This window comes from Callorhinus ursinus, unplaced genomic scaffold, assembly GCF_003265705.2.
Source record: "Callorhinus ursinus isolate GAN/ISIS: 27379988/994484 unplaced genomic scaffold, GSC_fseal_2.0 scaffold21, whole genome shotgun sequence".
Lineage (NCBI taxonomy): Eukaryota > Metazoa > Chordata > Mammalia > Carnivora > Otariidae > Callorhinus > Callorhinus ursinus.
Window position 1 is genome coordinate 29008388 of NW_027397083.1, and position 21198 is coordinate 29029585.

At 40.0% G+C, this 21198-nt stretch overlaps 2 protein-coding genes across 6 annotated transcripts in view; one reads left to right on the forward strand and one right to left on the reverse strand.

Moving 5' to 3' along the window:
- GTF2H1 (general transcription factor IIH subunit 1) overlaps positions 1–15826 on the reverse strand; it is a 37650-nt gene extending 21824 nt beyond the window's left edge. For both annotated transcript variants that reach the window (XM_073904888.1, XM_025878403.2), the window contains exons 1-7: positions 15539–15826; positions 7478–7646; positions 4158–4350; positions 3248–3410; positions 1809–1902; positions 211–360; positions 5–84 (exon numbers count right to left, since the gene is read on the reverse strand). In XM_073904888.1, coding sequence (XP_073760989.1) covers positions 5–84; positions 211–360; positions 1809–1902; positions 3248–3410; positions 4158–4350; positions 7478–7631 — 834 coding nt within the window. In that variant the 5' untranslated portion in view covers positions 7632–7646; positions 15539–15826. The remainder of the gene's footprint in view (positions 1–4; positions 85–210; positions 361–1808; positions 1903–3247; positions 3411–4157; positions 4351–7477; positions 7647–15538) is intronic.
- A 142-nt stretch (positions 15827–15968) lies between these two features.
- The window catches only part of HPS5 (HPS5 biogenesis of lysosomal organelles complex 2 subunit 2), a 46492-nt gene continuing 41262 nt past the window's right edge, over positions 15969–21198 (forward strand). For 2 of the 4 annotated variants that reach the window (XM_073904887.1, XM_025878399.2), the window contains exon 1: positions 16102–16366. The gene's annotated coding sequence lies outside the window, so the exon portion shown is untranslated. The other 2 variants (XM_073904886.1, XM_025878401.2) reach the window with 2 other exon arrangements.

The following is a 21198-nucleotide window of genomic DNA, read 5'->3' on the forward strand; positions in this document are numbered from 1 at the left end:
GTACCTCATCTAATGGTTTATCTTCCAAAGCTGTCAAATCAAGTAGTGGGTTTTTCACTCCTAATGATACCATTGTTTTTAACCCTGGAAAATCAATGAAATAAAAAGTTGGTCAAGTCTGACCTTCCTTAGAAATAAAAAATTCACTAACAGCACTATGACTAGAGAGCAGAAAATTAAATTTAATGTGTGTCAGAGATAAACAGTTACCTTTTTCATCTATTTTGGCACATTCTGCAAAGAGGTCCTTTGACCCTGTATTCAGCCGGTCCCTGTGAAAGTAATGGGACTGAAAGAAACGTGTCCAAAACTCCTTTTCTGTCATGTTGTGGGGAACATTTTCTGCATATTTCATTTTTACTGTAGAAAAAACCCATAAAAGTTACATACAGAATTACCATTTCTTAAAATCTCTCAAATTAATTGAAATATATACTAATAGTAAAAACCAGATTGAACTGCTCAACTTTATATACTGTATATAATAATCTAACTGTAACAAATATAATTTGAGCGCTTAGGTAATACACTACCTTTATGAATCTTCACAAATTACAAACAAAACCTTGTCTTGCTCCAAGAGAATTAACAAGTTTCAAAGTTTTAGTAGAAATACCAAGAATCAATACCCAACAGACTATTAGTTCAGCACATTCCAGGAGCTCATAGTCCAATCAGCAAAGAAGTTAAGAGTATGGTCTCTTGCGCCAGAGAGGCTGAGTTTAAGATTCTAGGTCTGGGGGCACCTGGGTGGCTCAGTCGTTAAGCGTCTGCCTTCGGCTCAGGTCATGATCCCAGGGTCCTGGGATCGAGCCCTGCATTGGGCTCCCTGCTCAGCGGGAAGCCTGTTTCTCCCTCTCCCACTCCCCCTGCTTGTGTTCCCTCTCTTGCTGTGTCTCTCTCTGTCAAATAAATAAAAACAAAATTAAAAAAAAAAAAAACCTAGGTCTGCCACTTACAATCTATATGATCTTGTGCAAATTACATAATCTCGCTGCTTCTTGGTTTCCTCATCCATCATACAAAGGTAGTTAGAGCGCCCACCTCATAGAATTATTTGTAATGACTAAAATGAGTTAATATACATAAAGGCCTCAGAATGGTGTCTGGTATATAACAAACACTATATATAATTATTACTATCAGAAAAATATGAAAATAATTACATTACAATTTGATAGCTCTCTGAAGCAGACACAAGCTCCTACAGAAGCAAAGGGGAGGCTTTTACCTGCCCAAAGAAGTCAGGATTTTATAGCGGTGGCAGTGGGGCAATACTTGAGTTCTATGGGGTCTCGATATCTGTTTCCAAAGACTAAAGGAACAGGAGTGAGGGAGTGAGAGAGAACGGTTTAGTCGGCAGAATAACTGAAGTGATGGCTCTCAACCTTGGCTGCACAGCATAAATTACTGAGGCTGGGGTCAAGTCATTTATACTTTTAGAATGGTTTCTGCAAGGGTAAGGATTTGTGGGTTAGAAAGGTCACTCTGGAGGCAGCATGAAGGATGATCTGAATTACTGCTGTAGAGATTCATTTACTGATGCCTCTTGAACAGGTCATTTTGTGCAGGTATGCTAAAGGGTAAATAAAGTTTAAGAACGACTGATGGAAGAATGGGAAAGTCAGCATACCAATGAACTGATGACAGCACATTATATACTGACTCGTTAATAACTACCACATGTCTTCACATATTTTATTGCACTTCATCAGGAATAAAGGTAAAGCTTTTTGTTTTTCACTGATGTATTACTGAACTCATCCAAAGAAATATTTCAACTATGTGGAAAAACTGATTCTTCTTACCTGCTGGATAGGTCCTAAATATGGACTCAATGATATCAGAGGTTAAATTGTATCTCAGACCATTACATCCATCTGTTTGGGGCCGGACATCAGCCTAAAATAAAAACCACACATATATATTCATTAGAATATCGGGGGAAGATGTGTAAACATATAATAGACACTGGACAAAGCTGGCAAAACAGACTTTCTGAATAAACTACAGAGACAGAAATTAAGTTCCTCACCCTTACTTTTGGCATTGAGAGAGGGCTCAAAGAAGCCTGGCTTGGTTTCACATAATCTTACTGATGTGTAAAATCTGCATCCTTGAAAATTCAACATGGTCAAATAGGTAGACAGCTAGTGGAGCTTTAACATAATACTTGTACGGGGCGCCTGGGTGGCTCAGTTGTTAAGTGTCTGCCTTTGGCTCGGGTCATGATCCCAGGGTCCTAGGATCGAGCCCTGCATTGGGCTCCCTGCTCAGCGGGAAGCCTGCTTCTCCCTCTCCCACTCCCCCTGCTTGTGGTTCCCTCTCTTGCTGTCTCTCTCTGTCAAAATACATAAAACCAACCCCCCCCCCCAAAAAAAACCCATAAGACTTGTAGAGTTACCAAAACAACTTAAACCTTAGTTACTAAACAAATAGTATCTGACTGGTTTCTTTAGGGAAGGCCTTATTAATTCAATTCACTACTAAGCACCCAGGAAGATGCTAAACATGTAATTGGTACTCAAATTTTTGTTAAATGCATAAATACTGCTTTGGTTCCACCAGGGTATAGACTAAATGAATCCCACTTTCTAATTCTACAGGTAAGGTATTCCCAATTTTTCACTAAAATACATTTTATAAATCTTACTTCTTCTATAACACCATGGTCATTACAAATTTAACTCTGTATTATAAATAAAGCAATCATAAAGAAAGGTATCAGAAAGTTCTAAATTTAAAAGAATTAGGGGAAACAAGTATTACTCCAATTGCTAAAAGATTCTCTTTATTAAAGTCCATTTACTTTCTAGCATGTAAAGGTCAAGTCCCCAAACCAAAACGTATAGCTAGCAAAAAGTATCTATTTAAAAAATACTGCATATATATATTTTTTTAATTTTATTTATTGAGAGAGAGAGAATGAGACAGAGAGAGAGAGCACAAGCAGGGGGAAGAGCAGAGGGAGAGGGAGAAGCAGACTCCCCACCCAGCAGGGAGCCTGATGTGGGACTCGATCCCAGGATCCTGAGATTATGACCTGAGCCAAAGGCAGCCACTTAACTGACTGTGCCACCCAGGCACCCCAGTACTGCATATATTTATATTTTAGAAGAATACCATAAAAAACAAAGTATCCACTAATTTACTTTAAGGAAATGCTAAGTTTTACCAAAAAAATGGCATTGTTAACACATATATCAAGGTTTTCTTTTCCCTTCAGAAATCCAGAAGGGTCACATACCAGAAATGCTGCAGAAATGCCAACATCTTGCTTATGATTGGATGTAGAACTCTCTGTTGCATTCACATTTAAACGATTGGCCCAGAATTCCTCAGCACTGATCACTTGACTAACAACAAGGTCTTTATAAAGCTGAAACAAAACAGGATCTTCTTGCAGCATTCTGGTGATAGAATATATTGAATATATTGAACTTCTAGAATAAAACACTACTTATGTAACACTTTAAAAAGACTTTAACTACTTTAACAACATGAAACCCTGAGACACTCGACTTCCATTTTATGATGCTGGAGCAGCAGAGGTCATTTAGTTCATTTGTTAGTAATTACAACAAACAAAAAACATTTTTGGAGGAACAAATGAAGATAAACGGAAGGCTGAAAAAGCAAAGACTAAACTCTTTGAGGGTATGGATTTGGTGTTATTCATCTCTATATCCAGTGATACAAAGGTCATCATGCCTGTATTTGAACTGTACTGCATTCTCTTTCACATATGAACGTGAAAAGGGGGAGGTATGGTTGAGATTTTTCCGGCCACCAGTTTCTCACTGATAGGCACTTAGAGACTTAAGCATAGATGGCATGGAAGATACTGGCGATGGAATTAATTTGTCTTATCAGAAACTCATTATTTCATGTTTTCTCAACTTTCTTACAATGTGATTTCTTTCAGGTTTCTCATTTACAAACATACTTCTAATGCTTTCCTGTCATCTCTGTGAAGAGAACTGGGAGAAGGAATGAAAGGACCTTATCACCTCTGAGTCTCAGTTGTGTTCCTCACCAGATGTTAGGCTTGAGGCAGTTAATTTAATTTAATGCAGCACAAGGGATAAGAAATAAGCTGTTACTCTACTAAGAGACTGGAGAGAACCTAGTGTCTCTTTATTCTTTTCCCCCTTCACCTGTTTTTCTCTTCCAGCTCCTTATTCGCTTTCCTCTTGAATTTGGGCAGCAGCTGCTGGAGAAGGTCTTTCACTGCATCTCGCTCTTTCACAGCTGTGCTTTCATTGGAAAAATGGAAGTTAGTTGTGTCCCCAGCATGCAACACCAGCTGAAGCTGAATTTTAGCTTTTCCTTCTGGACTGATTTTCTGGCCTAAAAAGAAGCATGAGACAAATTAGATGAGGACACCCACACTGGAAACTGTCCAACAATAGGCTACTCTCCTCCCAAGAAAATTCAGAATTCCTTTGGGCTTTAGCTGCCCTGCCCCAATCTTAATGCTTTTGCAGAAATGCCCTCTTCTCAAATAATCAAATATAATCAGAGCACAGTTTAACAAATTCACTGCTAACACTCTGCTTCCTTCTTTAGTATCCTCTTTGTGTGGCACTTCTCACTCACTGCCTCCACCTCAAGATACTAAAGGGCTTTTGTTTCCATTCAACTGGGGCAGATCTCTAAATAGCCAACTAGGAGTCCTGAACCCACCCTGAATATCAGACTCCAAAAAACACTATCATTAATAAAAATGATCTGTCATAATTCAAAAAACTCCAAAACACAGCCCATGTCTTACTAATTGCAAAGAAGAATACATAATTTTACATTTGAGAGATCTGGTGTCACCACTTCAACCCAGTGATGAAACTTCGTCTCATCCAAAGTGGGTGGCACAACCTCACACTATGGGCTTTCTGTGGGGATAGGATAATAAGTAAATACCATCACCTAGGTGTCCTTGCTGCGAGGGTTTAATCTGAGTATAAGCAAGCGTGTAGACCTTACTTTCAGTTTTTGAGAAATACAGGTCTACACAAATAAAGAAAACCTTGAAGAGGCAAGCAAACATAATCAGAATGTGATATGTGACAAGCCTATAAAGACTAAAGAGACTACAACTCCATCTGTGAAGCTAGACTGGATATAGTTTAAAAAAAAAATCACTGCTACAGAAAACATTATTGGGACAAATGAGGAAACACTGTTACCAAAAATTTCTTGGTGTGAAAATATTACAGAGCAAAGTGTTTGCACACATAATAGTAAGTGGGACATATTGTATAGGTATGCATTGTACCATTCTTAAAATTTTTCTCTTTGAAACTTTTCATAATAAATCGAGGTTGGGAACCTCAAAATACACCAACATAATGGAGAACTTGTACTCTTAAAGTAGTGGGCCTCAAGGCAATAGTAGTGCTTGTCTTTGTCACGGGAAGAAAGATGGAGGGGCTTTGCCCCATGAAATGGGAGACTCTTGGTAGTGTGAAACAAGCTGCCTAGAGCTCACAACCCAAATCGCCTAGATCCTAAACAAACTTTTCCAATAAAGATGCGACTTCCAGATCAACAGTTTAGATAAAATATCTTACTACCAAAAACAGCAATATAGAGGAATTACACTGTCAGCCAGCCTACTCTGGTATTCTATTTCTCAAAAACAAAACTATCACCCCTTTCTAGGTATCTTTTCTCAGTCATTGGTTTATCCTTGTTTCATCTTAGACTTTGCCTCTGAGAGGCCTACTTCTGAAGTGTTTTTTTTTATTTTATTTATTTACTTGAAAGAGAGAGAAAGAGCACAAGCAGGGGGGAGCGGCAGGCAGAGGGAGAGGGAGAAGCAGACTCCCTGCTGAGCAGGGAGTCCAATGTGGGGCTCGATCCCAGAACCCCAGGATCAAGACCTGAGCTGAAGGCAGAAGCTTAACTGACTGAGTCACCCAGGTGCCCCCTGAAGTTTTTTAATTAGCTTACTTAACTGCTGATTTTCACCTTAGTAATTTACTATTGATAACTTTCAGTGGTTCCGTTCAGAAATGGGTATTTTTTTCAAATATTCAACTTAAAACAAAAACTGATCTGGTGCAGATCTAGATTTGGGTATGCGCTCTCCTCAGTAACAGAAGAATTGTCAAGAAATAGGAGAAGGGTATATTCTTCATTGTGTGTGTGGGTATCACAATGAGTACGTGTTTTGCACAGCTACAAGACCAGCTTCCTGTTTAAGAGAAATGCTAATAGAGGCAGTTCCTAATTTATGAGTTTCTTTTGGTACAAATGTTAGTTTGTAAGAATACTAGGAGGAACTTGGTGAGGCACTTTCCCACAGAATTTTATTATTATTTTTTTTAAAGATTTTTATCTATTCACTTGTCAGAGCGAGAGAGGGAACACAAGCAGGGGGAGTGGGAGAGGGAGAAGCAGGCTCTCCACTGAGCAGGGAGCCCCATGCGGGGCTCAATCCCAGGACTCTGGAATCATGATCCGAGCCGAAGGCAGATGCTTAACGACTGAGCCACCCAGGCGCCCCTTCCACAGACTTTTGAAAAGGAGACAGTATTACCTGAATAGTGGACAAAAGACCAGATAGCTTAGGACCTAATTATGATGAATTTTAAACAGTATTTCCTTTTGAAAGTTAAAATTCAAATTATTTCAGTGGAGATAGATGAAAATCTTGGTCATTTCCAGCAGCAAAATAGAGGTAAGTTCTTAGGGCCACTGTTGACACACAAAGGGCATTTATAAATTGAGCACTTGAATGTGTAAGGTTGACTATTTTTTGAGGTGTCATGTTCCTTGAAATCTACACAGGATTTTATCTAGGAGAAGAATTTTATATCCAGGAAAAAAAATGAATTCACATTAATGGTTGCAGTTCAGATACCACAATTTGTTAAGGATACCCCTGTATCTCCTATCTCTGTCCAATAAAAAAGTGAGTCTATCTTCTCTCAACAGATGATGGCCACATAACCGAAGATTAATTAGACTACTTGCTTAAATGATAATTTTATGAAAGGGCAATCTGCCATCATCTATCATTTTAATGTGTTTAAACATATGAAACATCTGAACCAGTAAATCTACTGCAGGGATCTATCTCACACATACAACCTCACAAAGATATTAGCTCACAGAACTATGCTGAAGTATTGTTTGCATTAAAAGAATTCTGGAAACTTCCTAACTGTCCTTCAACAGAAAACTAATTAAATACATGACTGTATATCCATTTAGCAGACTATTATGCAACTCCTTAAAGAAGATACACGTGGAGAGCTTTACATGACGTAGATTTACATATATAAAACTATACAAAGTATATTACTAATCACAGGTTACAGAATAAAACATATTCAGTGGTCCCACTTTATAATTATTTCAATATGGTTGATTTTTTTTGGACACTATAATAAAAAACCCACAGACTATATGAGCAATCTTTTTATAAAATTACTAACAAATATTCCATCAGACCTTAGTATAGATGACTTACATTTAATATCTGCATACATATGGCTGATTGTAAATCTATCTTTGCCTTCAGGTGCCCAAGCGATTCTTTCTGCCATGAGGTATAAAGCTCCATCCTGCTTCTTCTGACGCACCTTCTTCACAATCAGCAAAACTTCTTCAGATGAAGTTGCCATGATGCCTAGAAAGTGCTAACAGAGACAAAAAATTTCATATCTCAATTAGGATCAGATTTGTTGACTTCTGGAGTCCTTTCCAAATCTAAACCTAAACTAATAATGAGGAGGAAAAAAGTCCCTGATTGAAAGTTGAAAATAAAGTTGTATGGCATTATCCTTTAAAATTAAATTTCATCTGCTCATACCACAGGTATGAATTTATACAACACAGTTTATGACACTTGGCAGTTTTTAAACCATTTCTACCTATTCTAATCAGAGTATTATCAATTTTACTTTTAGTTCCTCAGTAATATTCCTAAGTCTTAAATGTATGACTTGACTACAGATATACTGTCTTTTATCTAATCTACATCTAGAATTGTAGAACTTTAGAATTAGAACCCTATTGAATGTTTAGTTCAGTTGTGTTTCAGCTGCAACAACTAAGTGCCATGGGGTTTGTGTGATCTTCCCAGAACCTCTCTCAGAGCTGAAACCACACCCACGTTTCCGGATTCCTGGTCTAAATATCTTCCTGTGTGCTTTAAAATAAAACTTTTAACCCTTAACACTTCAGATGCTATTTCCCCCATCCTTTAACAATCAAATGTCTTCAACTGTTCTCCAGGTCTTGCCGAAGAGTCACCTGTATATGGCTAATTCATTATCTAGGCAACAGCTTTTAGTCTCCCTACCTCTACTCCTTCCTTCCCAGTCCTGGGATAAATGCTCAACCCAAATCCTAGAGGCTTGGGTGTGGCTGTCTGTAATATGAGGCTGAAAGGGAATTTGAGGCTATATGGGCTTAACAGGAAAAAAGCCATGATTGATGGCAATGTCTGCCACGGGCTGAGATGGGAAATGTGATAGCACAAATGCCCCATATATGTCATTTCTGGTGAAGTGATGACTAAGTTTTCATTCCCAAAAAGATGATTTAAAACATAATTTTAAAATATTTACTTTTTCAGGGATATCTTAAAATACAATTGTAGAGAAATTAACATATCACAGGTATAAGAATTAACACAGGCATAAGAATTAAATTTGCCATGAGCAAACAAGTGAAGCTTGATTGAAACATTTTTCCTGGAGGTTAAAACAACTGGGAACAATGAAATACTGGATCTGCCGCTGATTATTGCAAAATAATTGAGGAACACCTCTGTTCGGACATAGTGGGAAAAGTAAGCACCAGGAAGAGTGGCAGGCATTAAAAATAATGGAAATCAGCAATTCTACCATTACCTCTTATGATTAATGAAAAATATGACTGGATTAAAAAACATTTTAAGGGGTGTCTGGCTGGCTCAGTTGTTAGGCGTCTGCCTTCGGCTCAGGTCATTATCCCAGAGTCCTGGGATCGAGCCCCGCATCGAGCTCCCTGCTCAGTGGAGAGCCTGCTTCTCCCTCTCCCACTCCCCCTGCTTGTATTCCCTCTCTAGCTGTCTCTCTCTGTCAAATGAATAAATAAAATCTTTAAAAAAACACATTTTAATTGTAGTTGACACATATTACATTAGTTTCATATGTATAATATATAATCTGACAAGTTATGCTCACTCACCACAAGTGTAGCTACAATCAAAAAATTTACTCGAGCAGTAATTTAGAAATAAAAAATACAAGTAAAAAGTGAAATCTTAAGTTCTCTTAAGTTGATTTCCTGAATTTTGAGTAGCTAAATATTCCCTTTCATAGGTACTCTACAGGCTACTCCACCCGAGGAACAGAAAGAAAAAGGGTTAACGAGAATACATTTATTCAATAAATTTGTGCTTAGCCAACAAATCTAGGGATTATCCAAAGATAAATGTCTGACAATAATGATTTTTGCTTTTAAAGAGATAAAGATATGTATCTGTGTATATAAATTAGAATGTGTGAGGTTCCTAAAGGGAGATAAAAAACGTCTGAATTAGGACTCAGAGGCCATTTCTTTGCAGAAGAGGGTTTGTCAAAGGTTTGTCATAGGTTTTTTAGTGCAATTAAAAAAAATTCAGGTATAATTAACAAACCACCAAAATGCGTACATCTTAGGTGGTCTGTTTGATGTATTTCGACAGTTGTATATACCTATGTACCATTACTCAAAACAAGACAAAGAACATTTCTACCACCTCCCCAAAATTCTCTCATGTTCCTTTCCATTCAATTCTCTTCCTCTCACCCTCCAGCAACTATTTTCTGATTTCCATCACAACAGGTTAGTTTCCTTCTTTTCTAGGTTTTCATATAAATAGAACCATGCACCATATACTGTCTCTGACTTTTCGCCTAACCTGTTTTTTGAAATTCACGTTATTACATGTATCAGTAGTTTGTTCTTTTTTATACATAATTATGGATTGGTCTTAAATAAGGATTTTGACAGAGAAAAGGAGATAGGCATTACAGGCAAAGGGAACAGTTTGGGGCAAAGGCTTGAGACACAAGGAATGGTAAGTAGTCTGCTCTGGATGTAGTATAAAGTTCATGATAAAGATCAAAGGGATATGGAATCAGATGGTTAAGACGGAAACAGTGGAGAATGCCACCATACATGGTAGACAACAGAAAACCTCTAAGGACTTTTGAACAAGGCAGTAATTTATATCTTAGGAAATTAATCTTTCACAATATGAGACAGACTTAAGAGAAGGACTAGCAAGGGTCTGAACCAGGCTGGTGGCAGCAAAAGTGGAGAGGAAGGGACAAGGAGGAATACTGAGGAAGCAGGATGAATAGACACGGCAAGCACTGAGGCTGTCACGGCTGCTTGCTCATACCCCATTCCTAAGCCCTACTGACATGAGTGCAGTGGTGCCATTTACAGAAAGAATTTAGAAGAAAGAACAGGACTGAAAGCGAAGACAAGGAATTCAGTTCTGGACATGAAGAGTGTGAGGTGCTATTGAGTCATGCAGGTGGAGATAAATTAACTTGTTTTTCACGTGCCAATGAAAATACTTCATGTTGTTTTACAATCTCCAGTTTGGATATCTATAAAACATACACGACAAAGACTAACGTTCTTAATATATAATACCATCTTTTAACTGATTTACTTATTTAACACCCTCCTAGATTTTGATTAGAGTTATTACTGTATAAAGTTTGAAAAACCACTGTCTGAAAAGACTATTTAATGACATGGAAAGATACACTGTTAGATAATTGAAGAAAGCAGAAAAAAAGACATGTAATTTGATTTCATATTATTAATTTATCTAAAATGTACTCAATGTAGGGAGCCTGGCTGGCTCAGTTGGTAGAGCATGCAACTCTTGATCTCAGGGTCATGAGTTCAAGCCCCATGTTGGGTGTAGAGCTTACGTTAAAAAAACAAAAAAGGTACTCAATGCTTACTAATACATGCCAGGCACTGGGCTAAGTCCTTTATAGGCATTATCTCATTCAGTCCCCAGTTAACAATCCTGAGGTAGGTTCTATTATTAGTTCTATTCTGCAGATAAAGGAAACTGGGTCTAAAAAAATCAAGATGCTTTCCCAACACATCAAGGAAGTAGACAGCTTTGAATCTGGGTCAGCCTGACCTTGGAGTTCCACCATGCTATTTTGCAAGGACTGGAGGGATATATACACCAACTTCATAGTGGTTACCTATGGGTGATGAATTACAACTTTAATATTTTTTGTTTTCTGGATTATACTAAATACGTATTTTATAATGAGAAAAGTAGTTATTAAAAAAGTCTTTCTAAGAGTTTGTTCCCTATCAAACCAGAGATTTATAAGGTAACATGGGAAAAGTGTTAGGGGTGTTAGTATAAGAAAACAATTGTTATTTTCAAAATTTCTGTAATATGTATCAATTGTTCTTTATTTACTTTAAAAATTTAATGTATAAAGAAAATTTTATAACATTTATGGAACTATTTAATACTTAAATGTTAATTATAATACACATTATAACAACTTAGAATAAAAAAAGTTTGTACTATCTGAAGTTACACTGCATACTATACAAACCACATTTTAGGAAACGTGAATCGAAATCTGAAAGATAGGAGGGGAGGCTTTATGGACAGGGGGAAAGCAGACAATTTTTTTTTTTTTTTAAAGATTTTATTTATTTATTTGAGAGACAGAGAGAATGAGAGAGAAAGCACATGAGATGGGGGGAGGGTCAGAGGGAGAAGCAGACTCCCCGCTGAGCAGGGAGCCCGATGCGGGACTCGATCCAGGGACTCCAGGATCATGACCTGAGCCGAAGGCAGTCGCTTAACCAACTGAGCCACCCAGGCGCCCGGAAAGCAGACAATTTTAAGTATGTCCATATATGGAGGAAAAGCAGTGAGCAAGGACAGCTGATAGAGCAAGTCTACCATTAACTGGGCTTATAGGCACAAATTAAAAAGTGCTAGGTTTGGAGGAGAACAGAAAAACTTTTTTGACACAAGGAGGTAAGAAAGAAAAGATGAGTTGAAGACACTGAAACTGTAAAATGGAGAATTAGATGGAGAGAACCATCAGAGTCAGTCACTAGCATGTAAAACCATTTATATTAAAATCCATTTGGGAGAACACTAAAAATAAATCAGAGATAAGTAATTGAACACTGGGATGACTAGTCAATTGTCTCAGCTAACTTGCTTGGCAAATTTCCTTGTTCATTTGTAGCACCTCTATTGATTGTACAAGAACAGTTTTAGAAAGTTTATTTTTTTTAAAGATTTTATTTATTTATTTGAGAGAGAAAGAGAGAGAGAGAGCCAAGAGGAGGTGGGGTCAGAGGGAGAAGCGGACTCCCCACTGAGCGGGGAGCCCAATGCGGGACTTGATCCCAGGACTCCGGGATCATGATCCGAGCCGAAGGCAGTTGCCCAACCAACTGAGCCACCCAGGCGCCCAAGTTTTAGAAAGTTTAATAGAATCAGTGGGGATATCCTACAATGCCTTATGTGATTTCCAGATTTTTCTGAAAGATGGCTCGCTCCTTGGGTAGCAAAAACTTCTTCCCAGTAGGCCTCTATAACAGCCACAGAATATTTTGTTTATGAAAAATATTGGTTAGTTCCATTTAAACAAATCAGTTCGATGAAGATCTAGCTTTACTTAAAAAACTATCTTTTACAGATTTTTTTATTTATTAGAGAGAGAGCTCACATGTGCGCATGTGGGGGACGAGTAGAGGGGGAAGGAGAGGGACAAGCAGACTCCTCGCTAAGCACAGAACAGGGCTCAACCCCAGGATCCCAAGATCATGACCTGAGCCGAAACCAAGAGTCAGACACTCAACTGACTGAGCCACCCAGATGACCCTACTTAAAAGATTATTTACTTCATGAAATTATCTGCCACAAGACTTCTTTAAATAGCAAGATCCTCCAGTAAAGGGATTAATTCATTTGCAGTTAAATATTTGCTTGAAGTTAAATGTACATGCCTTGCTGAGCCTTTGCACATTCTCCTCCTTTCCTATCAACTGGCTTTTACTCATTTTTTTGGTACTTAAAGTACTAAGTTTCAAAATTACTAGGCAAGACTTTCTGTTCTCTTGATAGCACTTATCACAAAGATAATTAATTTCTAAAGTAATTCTTTTAATGTCTCTCTCCCCTGACAGACTACAAGCTTCATAAAGGGAAGACGGTGCATGTGTTGTATTCACTGCAATACAGCACCCAGCCACATATTTGGCCTATATGAAGAGTCCAATAAATACCTGTGACACCTATTTAAGATCCTTGTTGTTAAAAGAACACCAGCTTGGTAAGATACATAAGACACCTTTGCACATATATCCTTGGCTAAACTCCAGGAAGCATTACAGCTCTCAGAGATCACAGTATCATTCCTCAGAGATTCCAGTAACTGGCTTATAAGGAAACAGGGATAGAAAGAATTTGAAACTGATCAACAGAAACCTTTAAATTACATCTCTTTCTAATGTGCAGAGATAAATGGGGCAGGAACAAGGACAACAGGTGAAGTCTAAACTCCCTATCAGCCTCTAAAAGAAGGATTATTAGAGAGAGCTGCTGTATCTGCCAGCATACAAAATGGAGATCTGGAATGCTGCTTGCTATGAGGCAATCCAAAAAAATTTTAACAATTCAGCATTACAGGGAATAGAGCCTTGAAAGTATGTAAAAAGAGAACAAAATTTACCATTTTAATGAAAGCTACACACACAATGAAGCTATTAAGGGGAATAACTGATGTAGCAATTTTGAGACCAAGCACTTTTTCATTTTACAGCAGTGCAGGGAGAGGCAGAAGGAGGAAAATGCGACAGAGACCAAGTCAGAACGAAACGTATGCTCAGATTCACCAATAAGTACTGCATGCCGATAAGAGTACAATATCAAAATTGAGAGAGTCATCAGTTAGTAATCAAAGTGGGGAAGGGAGAGACTTATTAGTTGAATGCCTGATACTAGCCACATTGAAGGCAGGCTAAGAGAGAAAAGAGGAAGGGCACAAGACACCCCTAGCAGCAGCATCCATGAGGTAGAAATAGTGGTCAAAATGCTAGGAAAGCTCAGTCTGATGATTGGGGAAAAAACCCAGCAGCACAGAAAAGCAGGGCTAAAAGGTGGAAAGATAAACCAGCAGGGAGAAGATAAATGCCTCCGGGGCAGTACATGCAGGAAGCTGATCATTTGGTTTATTAAACAGATTCCTCTCTGCACCAATCTTCCTAGTATTTTTAAAGAGCCCACCAAAAAAAAAAAAAAAAAAAAAAAGAGCCCTCCCTGCATTTGCATGGTTAATTTACATCTACGCTACTGTAAATGTATATAATATCATCTAGGAGAAACTCAAACTTTCAATCTGCTGCACTGCTAAATGTCAGATGAGTAAGGGCAGAAGAACAGGCTTAATGGCCTCAAATGACCTCTCCCTTCTTCCCAAATGAGGAATTTAGGTCTGCTAAAAGGTACAAAGTTCTCTCCTGAGCCCAGTCCTTCCGTAAGCCATAGGCCTGATACTGGAGATTATCTTTCCTTCTGTTGTGACTCCTCCATCTCATTTGTTAGTTTTGACTTTAAAAATCTATTTTAGGGCTGGCAATTTTGGATTATTTACCAAAGCCCAGTTAAGTGGTTTTCAAACTGTTCCAAGAGGGGAAGCCGACTGGGTGGGGCTTGGCCCTCCCAAATTCAATTCCATCAGAGCATGCTGTTTTGTATACTGGAGTTCACAGTAAGAATTCGTGGGGAGAAACTGTTCCACTGCCTCATGGAGTTAATACTGCAAGGTGCATTTCAAATCACTTAGTTTTTATATGTTTTTCAAATTCGGTCTTCCAATAGGCAAAAGGGTAAGTTTTTATATTTCTTCCCCCTCCCCCACTATACAGACGCCAAAACGAGCGTTTAAGAGTCAACTGAATATACTCCTTTAGTCAATTTTGTCTCTGAGAACATTGGGGAATTTATAAAATAATTATACATTTCCATGGGTTGCTGGTCTATTTTGCATCATTACAAGACAATAAAATTGGGCATCGAACAAAACTGGGCGTGCGGATTGGCACACGCGTTAAGAAGGTTTTAAGAAGCGGTAGGATTGACAGGTCAAGCAAAAGGTGTGCAGACGCTACGGTGAAAGCTGTTCTCTTACAGAAGCCGAAAGACTTAACAGCACATTTCCTAACGGGAAGGGATCCTCTGTCAGGCAGAGGCCTCCACGTCCTTCATTCTCCGGAGCCACGTCTGATCCTGGCTTTGGGTAAATCTTCGAGTCCCTACTCTTATTAATGGGGCAGACTTCCCACAGGCCAGCAGATTAAGGGTCGCCTATCCCCCGCTTCAGGACAATAAAGGGCTACCGAGACGGCTGACTTAGGAGTTGTGGCGACGGCAACAGGGACACAGGGAAAAGGGGTAGAATCCGCGCCGTCCTGCGGCCCCCGGGCCTGTCAACTCCTCACTCAACCACCCACCCACCCCCATTCTTCGGTCTAAACTTACCAGGTGGAAGCTACGGCCCTGGGCAGGGAGTACGTAACTGGGCTGGGTCGGGTCGAGTTCCGCTGCGCTTCTTAGAGACGCTGCCGGGAGAACGCTGAAACCCAGTAGCCACCGCCGTCGCCACCGCCTCTGTTACTGGGGGGTCTCGCCTCCATCGCTGGCTGCGAGGACTCTGAGGGCACGTGACCGGAAGTACCAAGGCGGGCCTGCCGGGCACGTGACCCAGAGCGCGGCCGCCATGACACCTTCCGCTAGTTCCCTCCCTCCCCCGCCGGTTCCCGCCTGTTTCATTTCCTTTCGCCGGTCTCAAGCTGTGAAAGGTTCCGGGATCCTGGCTGGCTCACCCCTTTAGCCTAAAGGTCCTCCGGTCCCTGTTGGCGCTGCGTCGTCAGCCGGCAGCAACCCGTGGACTGCAGGCCGCAGAGAGCGTAATTGCGACCGCGGCCGGAGGGGGAGGGACCACGCGCAAGCAGGGGCGTAACCCGTCACGTGACAAGGAAGTACCGTTAATAGCGTTGTCCCCGCGTCCTCGGCGCTTCTGGATGACGTAAGCCAGGGAGGGGAGGTGCGGAAGGGGAGAAAGACTCTCAGGTGTCGCTCTTAGTTGCTCGTTTTAGTGTGTGTACCGCTTTTAGTTGCTCGATGCGTGTTCTGGCGGTCGGCGGTGAGAGGGTCTGATCCACTGAGAATTGGGGGCTGCCGGCCTGGAGTTGATGAAGCGGGGCTGAGCAGTGCTGCTGGTCTGTGAACCTGCTTTGAAAACTTGGTTACTGAGGCTTCTCTCCTGGAGAGATCTGAATACAGTATTAAAGATACCGCTGAAAAAAGGTATTGGTTCCGCTATAAAGCTTCTTGGGCGCAGGGACCGTGTGCAGCGGTGGGTACAAAGCATGCTGAATGCATGATGCATTTATGAGTGAGTTGCCATTTCTCTAAGGTGAAGAGTTTTGATTATTACTTCTTGGGTAGAAAGATCCTGTTACGGAATCTCCTACTTGCCCTTCGCATAGTATGTCTAATTTTTGCTTGCTTCCTTCTGTCTTCCTCTTCCACGTAGCTAGTGGGGGAAAGAGAACGCTCTTGTTTGCTTTTGATGTGTGAGCAAGCAAACATTGTGGTCCATTGGTAAAAGGAGTACTAGGGTGATGAGAAAAACCTTTTCTTAATCCTACTCGTTTATGTTACCATCAAGTTAATGCATGGGAATGGAAAGATGATTAGATTTGGACTCAGGAGAAGTGGATTCTAGTCTCAGCTCTGCCTCAGCAGAGTTCTGTAACCTTGGGCAAACCAGCCCTTAAGAAGAACTGTTGCACTGACTTGGGTAAGCATTTATAGCCACCTTTTATTTGCTTAGTTTTTTTTGCTAGGCTAGAGTGTGCAGGCTTAACAGAAGTAATATTTAAACTCAGCTTTGCAGAAAGGTAGGGTTTTGTTAGATGGATGAAGATTCAAAAAACAGTATTAAATCATGGAGGCACAGAAAGTTTATACAATGAAAGGGACAAAAGATAAGTTGGTATAGTTGGAAAGTAGGGGTATAAAGTGGAAGATGAGGCTGGAAAAAGAAGTAAGGATGAGATCATAGATTATGTAAGAAGGGGAGCGTTTGAAGGTTTGTACAGAGCTTTCTTTTTAAAAGTATGTACTTGGGGGCGCCTGGGTGGCTCAGATGGTTAAGCGTCTGCCTTCGGCTCAGGTCATGATCCCAGGGTCCTGGGATCGAGTCCCGCATCGGGCTCCCTGCTCCTTGGGAGCCTGCTTCTCCCTCTGCTTCTCTCTCTCTCTGTCTCTCATGAATAAATAAATAAAATCTTTAAAAAAATAAAAAAAAATAAAAGTATGTACTTGGGGCGCCTGGGTGGCTCCGATGGTTAAGCCTCTTCCTTCGGCTCGAGTCATGATCTCAGGGACTTGGGGTCGATCCTGCCATCGGGCTCTCCACTCAGTGGCAAGTCTGCTGCTCCCTCTCCCTCTGTGATCTCTCTCGCTTTCACTCTCTCTCAAATAAATAAATAAAATCTTAAGAAAAAAAAAGTATGTACTTAAAGGGGCTCCTGGGTGGCTCAGTCAGGTTGAGCGACTCTTGATTGGGGTTCAGGTCATGATCTCGGGGTGGTGGGATCGAGCCTCCTATTGGGCTGGGCGCAGATTCCGCTTGAGATTCTCTCCTCCTCCTACCCACCCTTGCCCCTGCGCTCTCGCTCGCTCGCTGTCTCTGAAATAAATAAAATCTGTTAAAAAATACTTAAAAAAATCTTGTTATGGAAAATTTCATAGACAAAAGTAGATAGGATAATAAAATGAACCCCCATGTACTCAGAGCCCATCTTTAACAGTTGTCAACATTCTACTATTGTTTTTACAGAGAATTTAAATTTGTAAGTTTTATATTCATTGTCACATTTGATTAATAGCAAATTTCAGGTTGAGCTCAATTCTATTGTATATAAATATTAGGTAGGAAGATTATATTCATTTTATGTGAAAATTTCTTTGGGTTTTAGTTGAATCAGAAGTGTGACATGGCCACTTTAAAAACACATCAGATGCTATTTTAGGTTGTAATATAGATATTTATATTTCTATATAATCCAAATCCAGGAAGTTAAGTGTTTCTATTCTATTCTGTGTTATCCAACTACTTGAGTATTACGTTCAGTTCTAGGCACCATATTTTCAGGCAAACTAAATCACCTGTGTAGAAGGTTGACAAGAATAGAGAGGAATTTGGAAATTGACATGCCAGCAATGAAGATTTGGGAATGTTAAATTTTTAGAAGACCTGATAACACTTTTCAAATACTGAAGGGTTGTTTTGGAAGAAGTAAACTTGCTCCCTTAAACTGCAGAAGACACAGAAATAATTAGTAAAAGCTCCAAGTGATCAGATTTAAATATTAAAGGGAGAGAATAAGCACAAAGAAGTATAAATTTGGAGTTGGCTTAACACAATCACCCTGCAACTTCTCTTGAGAACTGACATTGCTTATGCTGTTTCTTTTTCATTCTCATTTCCCATTAAATCTTTTTTTAGAAAAACAGGAACTTACTAGGTTATTTTTTACCTCATTAAATTACAACTTGTAGGACACTGAGATCAAGGCCAAATGGCCTATCCTCCTCAGAGCTTAGGATAACAAACAGAAGAGATAGACACTGTGGTCTTGATGTCATTCCTTTCTTTCTTCAGGATTTTATACTACGGTTTTGTCTTTTTCTTGTATTTTCAGTCCTTTTCATTCCAAAGACTCTTAGGTACTACTTATAAATCTGTTTGAGTCTCTCCTGGTCAGAAAGTGAAGAGAGGTTGGGGTGCCTGGGTGGCTCGGTTGTGTCGTATTCTTGATTTCAGCTCAGGTCACGACCTCATGGGTTGCAGGATAGTGCCCCACCTCTGGCTCCTCACTCAGCAGTGTGTCTGCTTGAAGATTGTCTCCCTCTGTCCCCCACCTTCAAATAAGTCTTTAAAAAAAAAAAGAGGTTTTCTTCTCCACCAGATTTCTTCGGTAATTGGAAGGCCTTACCTTTACTTCCTTACCACTCAACGCTTTTCTCAAGTCTGTTTTCTAGTGTGTGCCCATAGCACTTTACAGAAATTATGTGATTGCCTAATACCAAATCCTTCAGTGCCTTTCAGTTGCCCTTCAAATTAAGATTTATTCAGGTTCCTTGGTTTGAAAGTCAAAGTATTTCATACCTTGTGCTGAATTACTCTTCCACTTTTATCTTTCATTACTCCATTCCTTGTATTCCTGTGTTTCAACCAAAGACTAAATGTATCTCCAAATGTATCCTCTATATTTTTGCTTATTGCTGCCCTTTGTCTTTTCCTTCTAATAAACGCCTGCTCAGTTCCAGTGCCACTTCCCTTAGGAAGTTTTTTATGGTTCCCTTTTAACCCATTGTGATCCTTCTGTCCTCTAGGTTCCAATACAGTGCTTTGCCTGTGTCTCCCTCAGGAGGGAGGTGTGTGTTCTTTTTCTCCCTATTTATAAAGTGACTGATTTCTGGGATTGTTTTATTTGTCTTGTTCCCACCATTGTGCCTCATGTTTTACTAGGAACTCAAAAAAATGAATGAGTGAAAAGAATGAGAGGTTTTTCATAGGTCAGGAATTCTCAATCTTTTTTTGGTAAAGATTTTATTTATTTTATTTTTAAAACGATTTTATTGATTTATTTGAGAGAGAGAGCATGAAAGGAGGGAGGGGTAGAGGGAGGAGAAGCAGACACTCCCCGTTGAGCAAGGCGCCTCACATGGGGCTCAATCCTAGGACCCCAGGATCGTGACCTGAGCCGAAAGCATACCCTTAACCAACTGATCCACCCTGGCACTCAGAAAGATTTATTTTTAGTTAATCTCTACACCCAGAGTAGGGCTTGAACTCACAACCTTGAGATCAAGAGTCACACACTCCACTGACTGAGCCAGATAGGCGCCCTGTAAGTCTCAGATATTTTGAGTATGGGACTGCTAAAGATTTGTTGTGTGTCTTGAAATGCTATTCTCCTTGCAGAGGTCAAGCTGTATTAAGAACAGTATAACGAATAGGAATTAAGACTATATTACGTCTATGCAATTAAAAAACATCATAAGTTTATGTGTGTTTTGCCACTGGTAAGTATGCACCATGAATGTTAGGACTTTGTTTTGTCCTGTTTTATCTCCTGGACCTAGAACAGTGCACAAGTCGGTGCTATTGTAACCTAACAAACATTGAGGTAGGTAGAAACTACACCAGGTGAGTTGTTGCACAAAGGAAACTTCATTTGCAGCAAATAAGGAGATCATGGGGAATAACTTCCAAAGCTGTGACTCACTGAGCAAGGGCGAGTGGGTTTCTTTTACTGGGGGCTAGGATGAATATTCAGATAGGGGAGCCTTGTCGTCCTGTGTCGAGGACGGACGTAAGGTCCTTACGGAAACATGCTCATACGTACGTTGTATGTCATGTAAAGCAGGCTCGTGCTCCGTCTTGGGTGGAGATTTTAGTGTTCTATTGAGGTAAAGGTAACCGTTGGTCACTCCGCGGTCCATCTGCGCAGGCGTGAGTCGGGGTTGGGCTCAGACGGGTCTGGGCCGCCTGAGCTGACGGAGCCCCCGTCCGTCTGGGCAAGGGTTACTGCTTGAGGGGTAGTTTCGGTTTCCATCACGGGATGTTAGGCCCCTCGGGTCTTTTGCCTGAGTGAAGAGCTAAGCTGGAAAGAAGAACTTAAGGAAAAATGTGGGACAAAGGTCAGTGGCAACAAGCGGGTGAGAAGTTAAAATTAATGGGTAAGAATTTTCTTGAACTTTATTTCTTTTTGGAAGTTGGTGCAATTTGACAAAAATGTACACTTGAGAGTTGCTGAACAGATAAACTCTGGTGTTAGTTTACAAAGTCTTCATTGGGTATTTAGCATTTGCTGTCTTGTATTCTTATTCCTATTCACTCGTATCAGTTCTCTTACTGAAGCTCTTTTCTTTGAGCTTTAATTCCCTGCACTTTACATCCCACTTAGTAGGTGCTTTCATTCAACAGATACTGAGCCCCTGATGGTTTGGAGAATGAGATCCAGAAGTCTCTTTCTGTTAATATTAAGCGCAGTTAAATTGTTGGCTGATAACTGTTGAATTTGCTGATAAGGGTTTATAGTTTGAAGCCTTTAGAGAACATT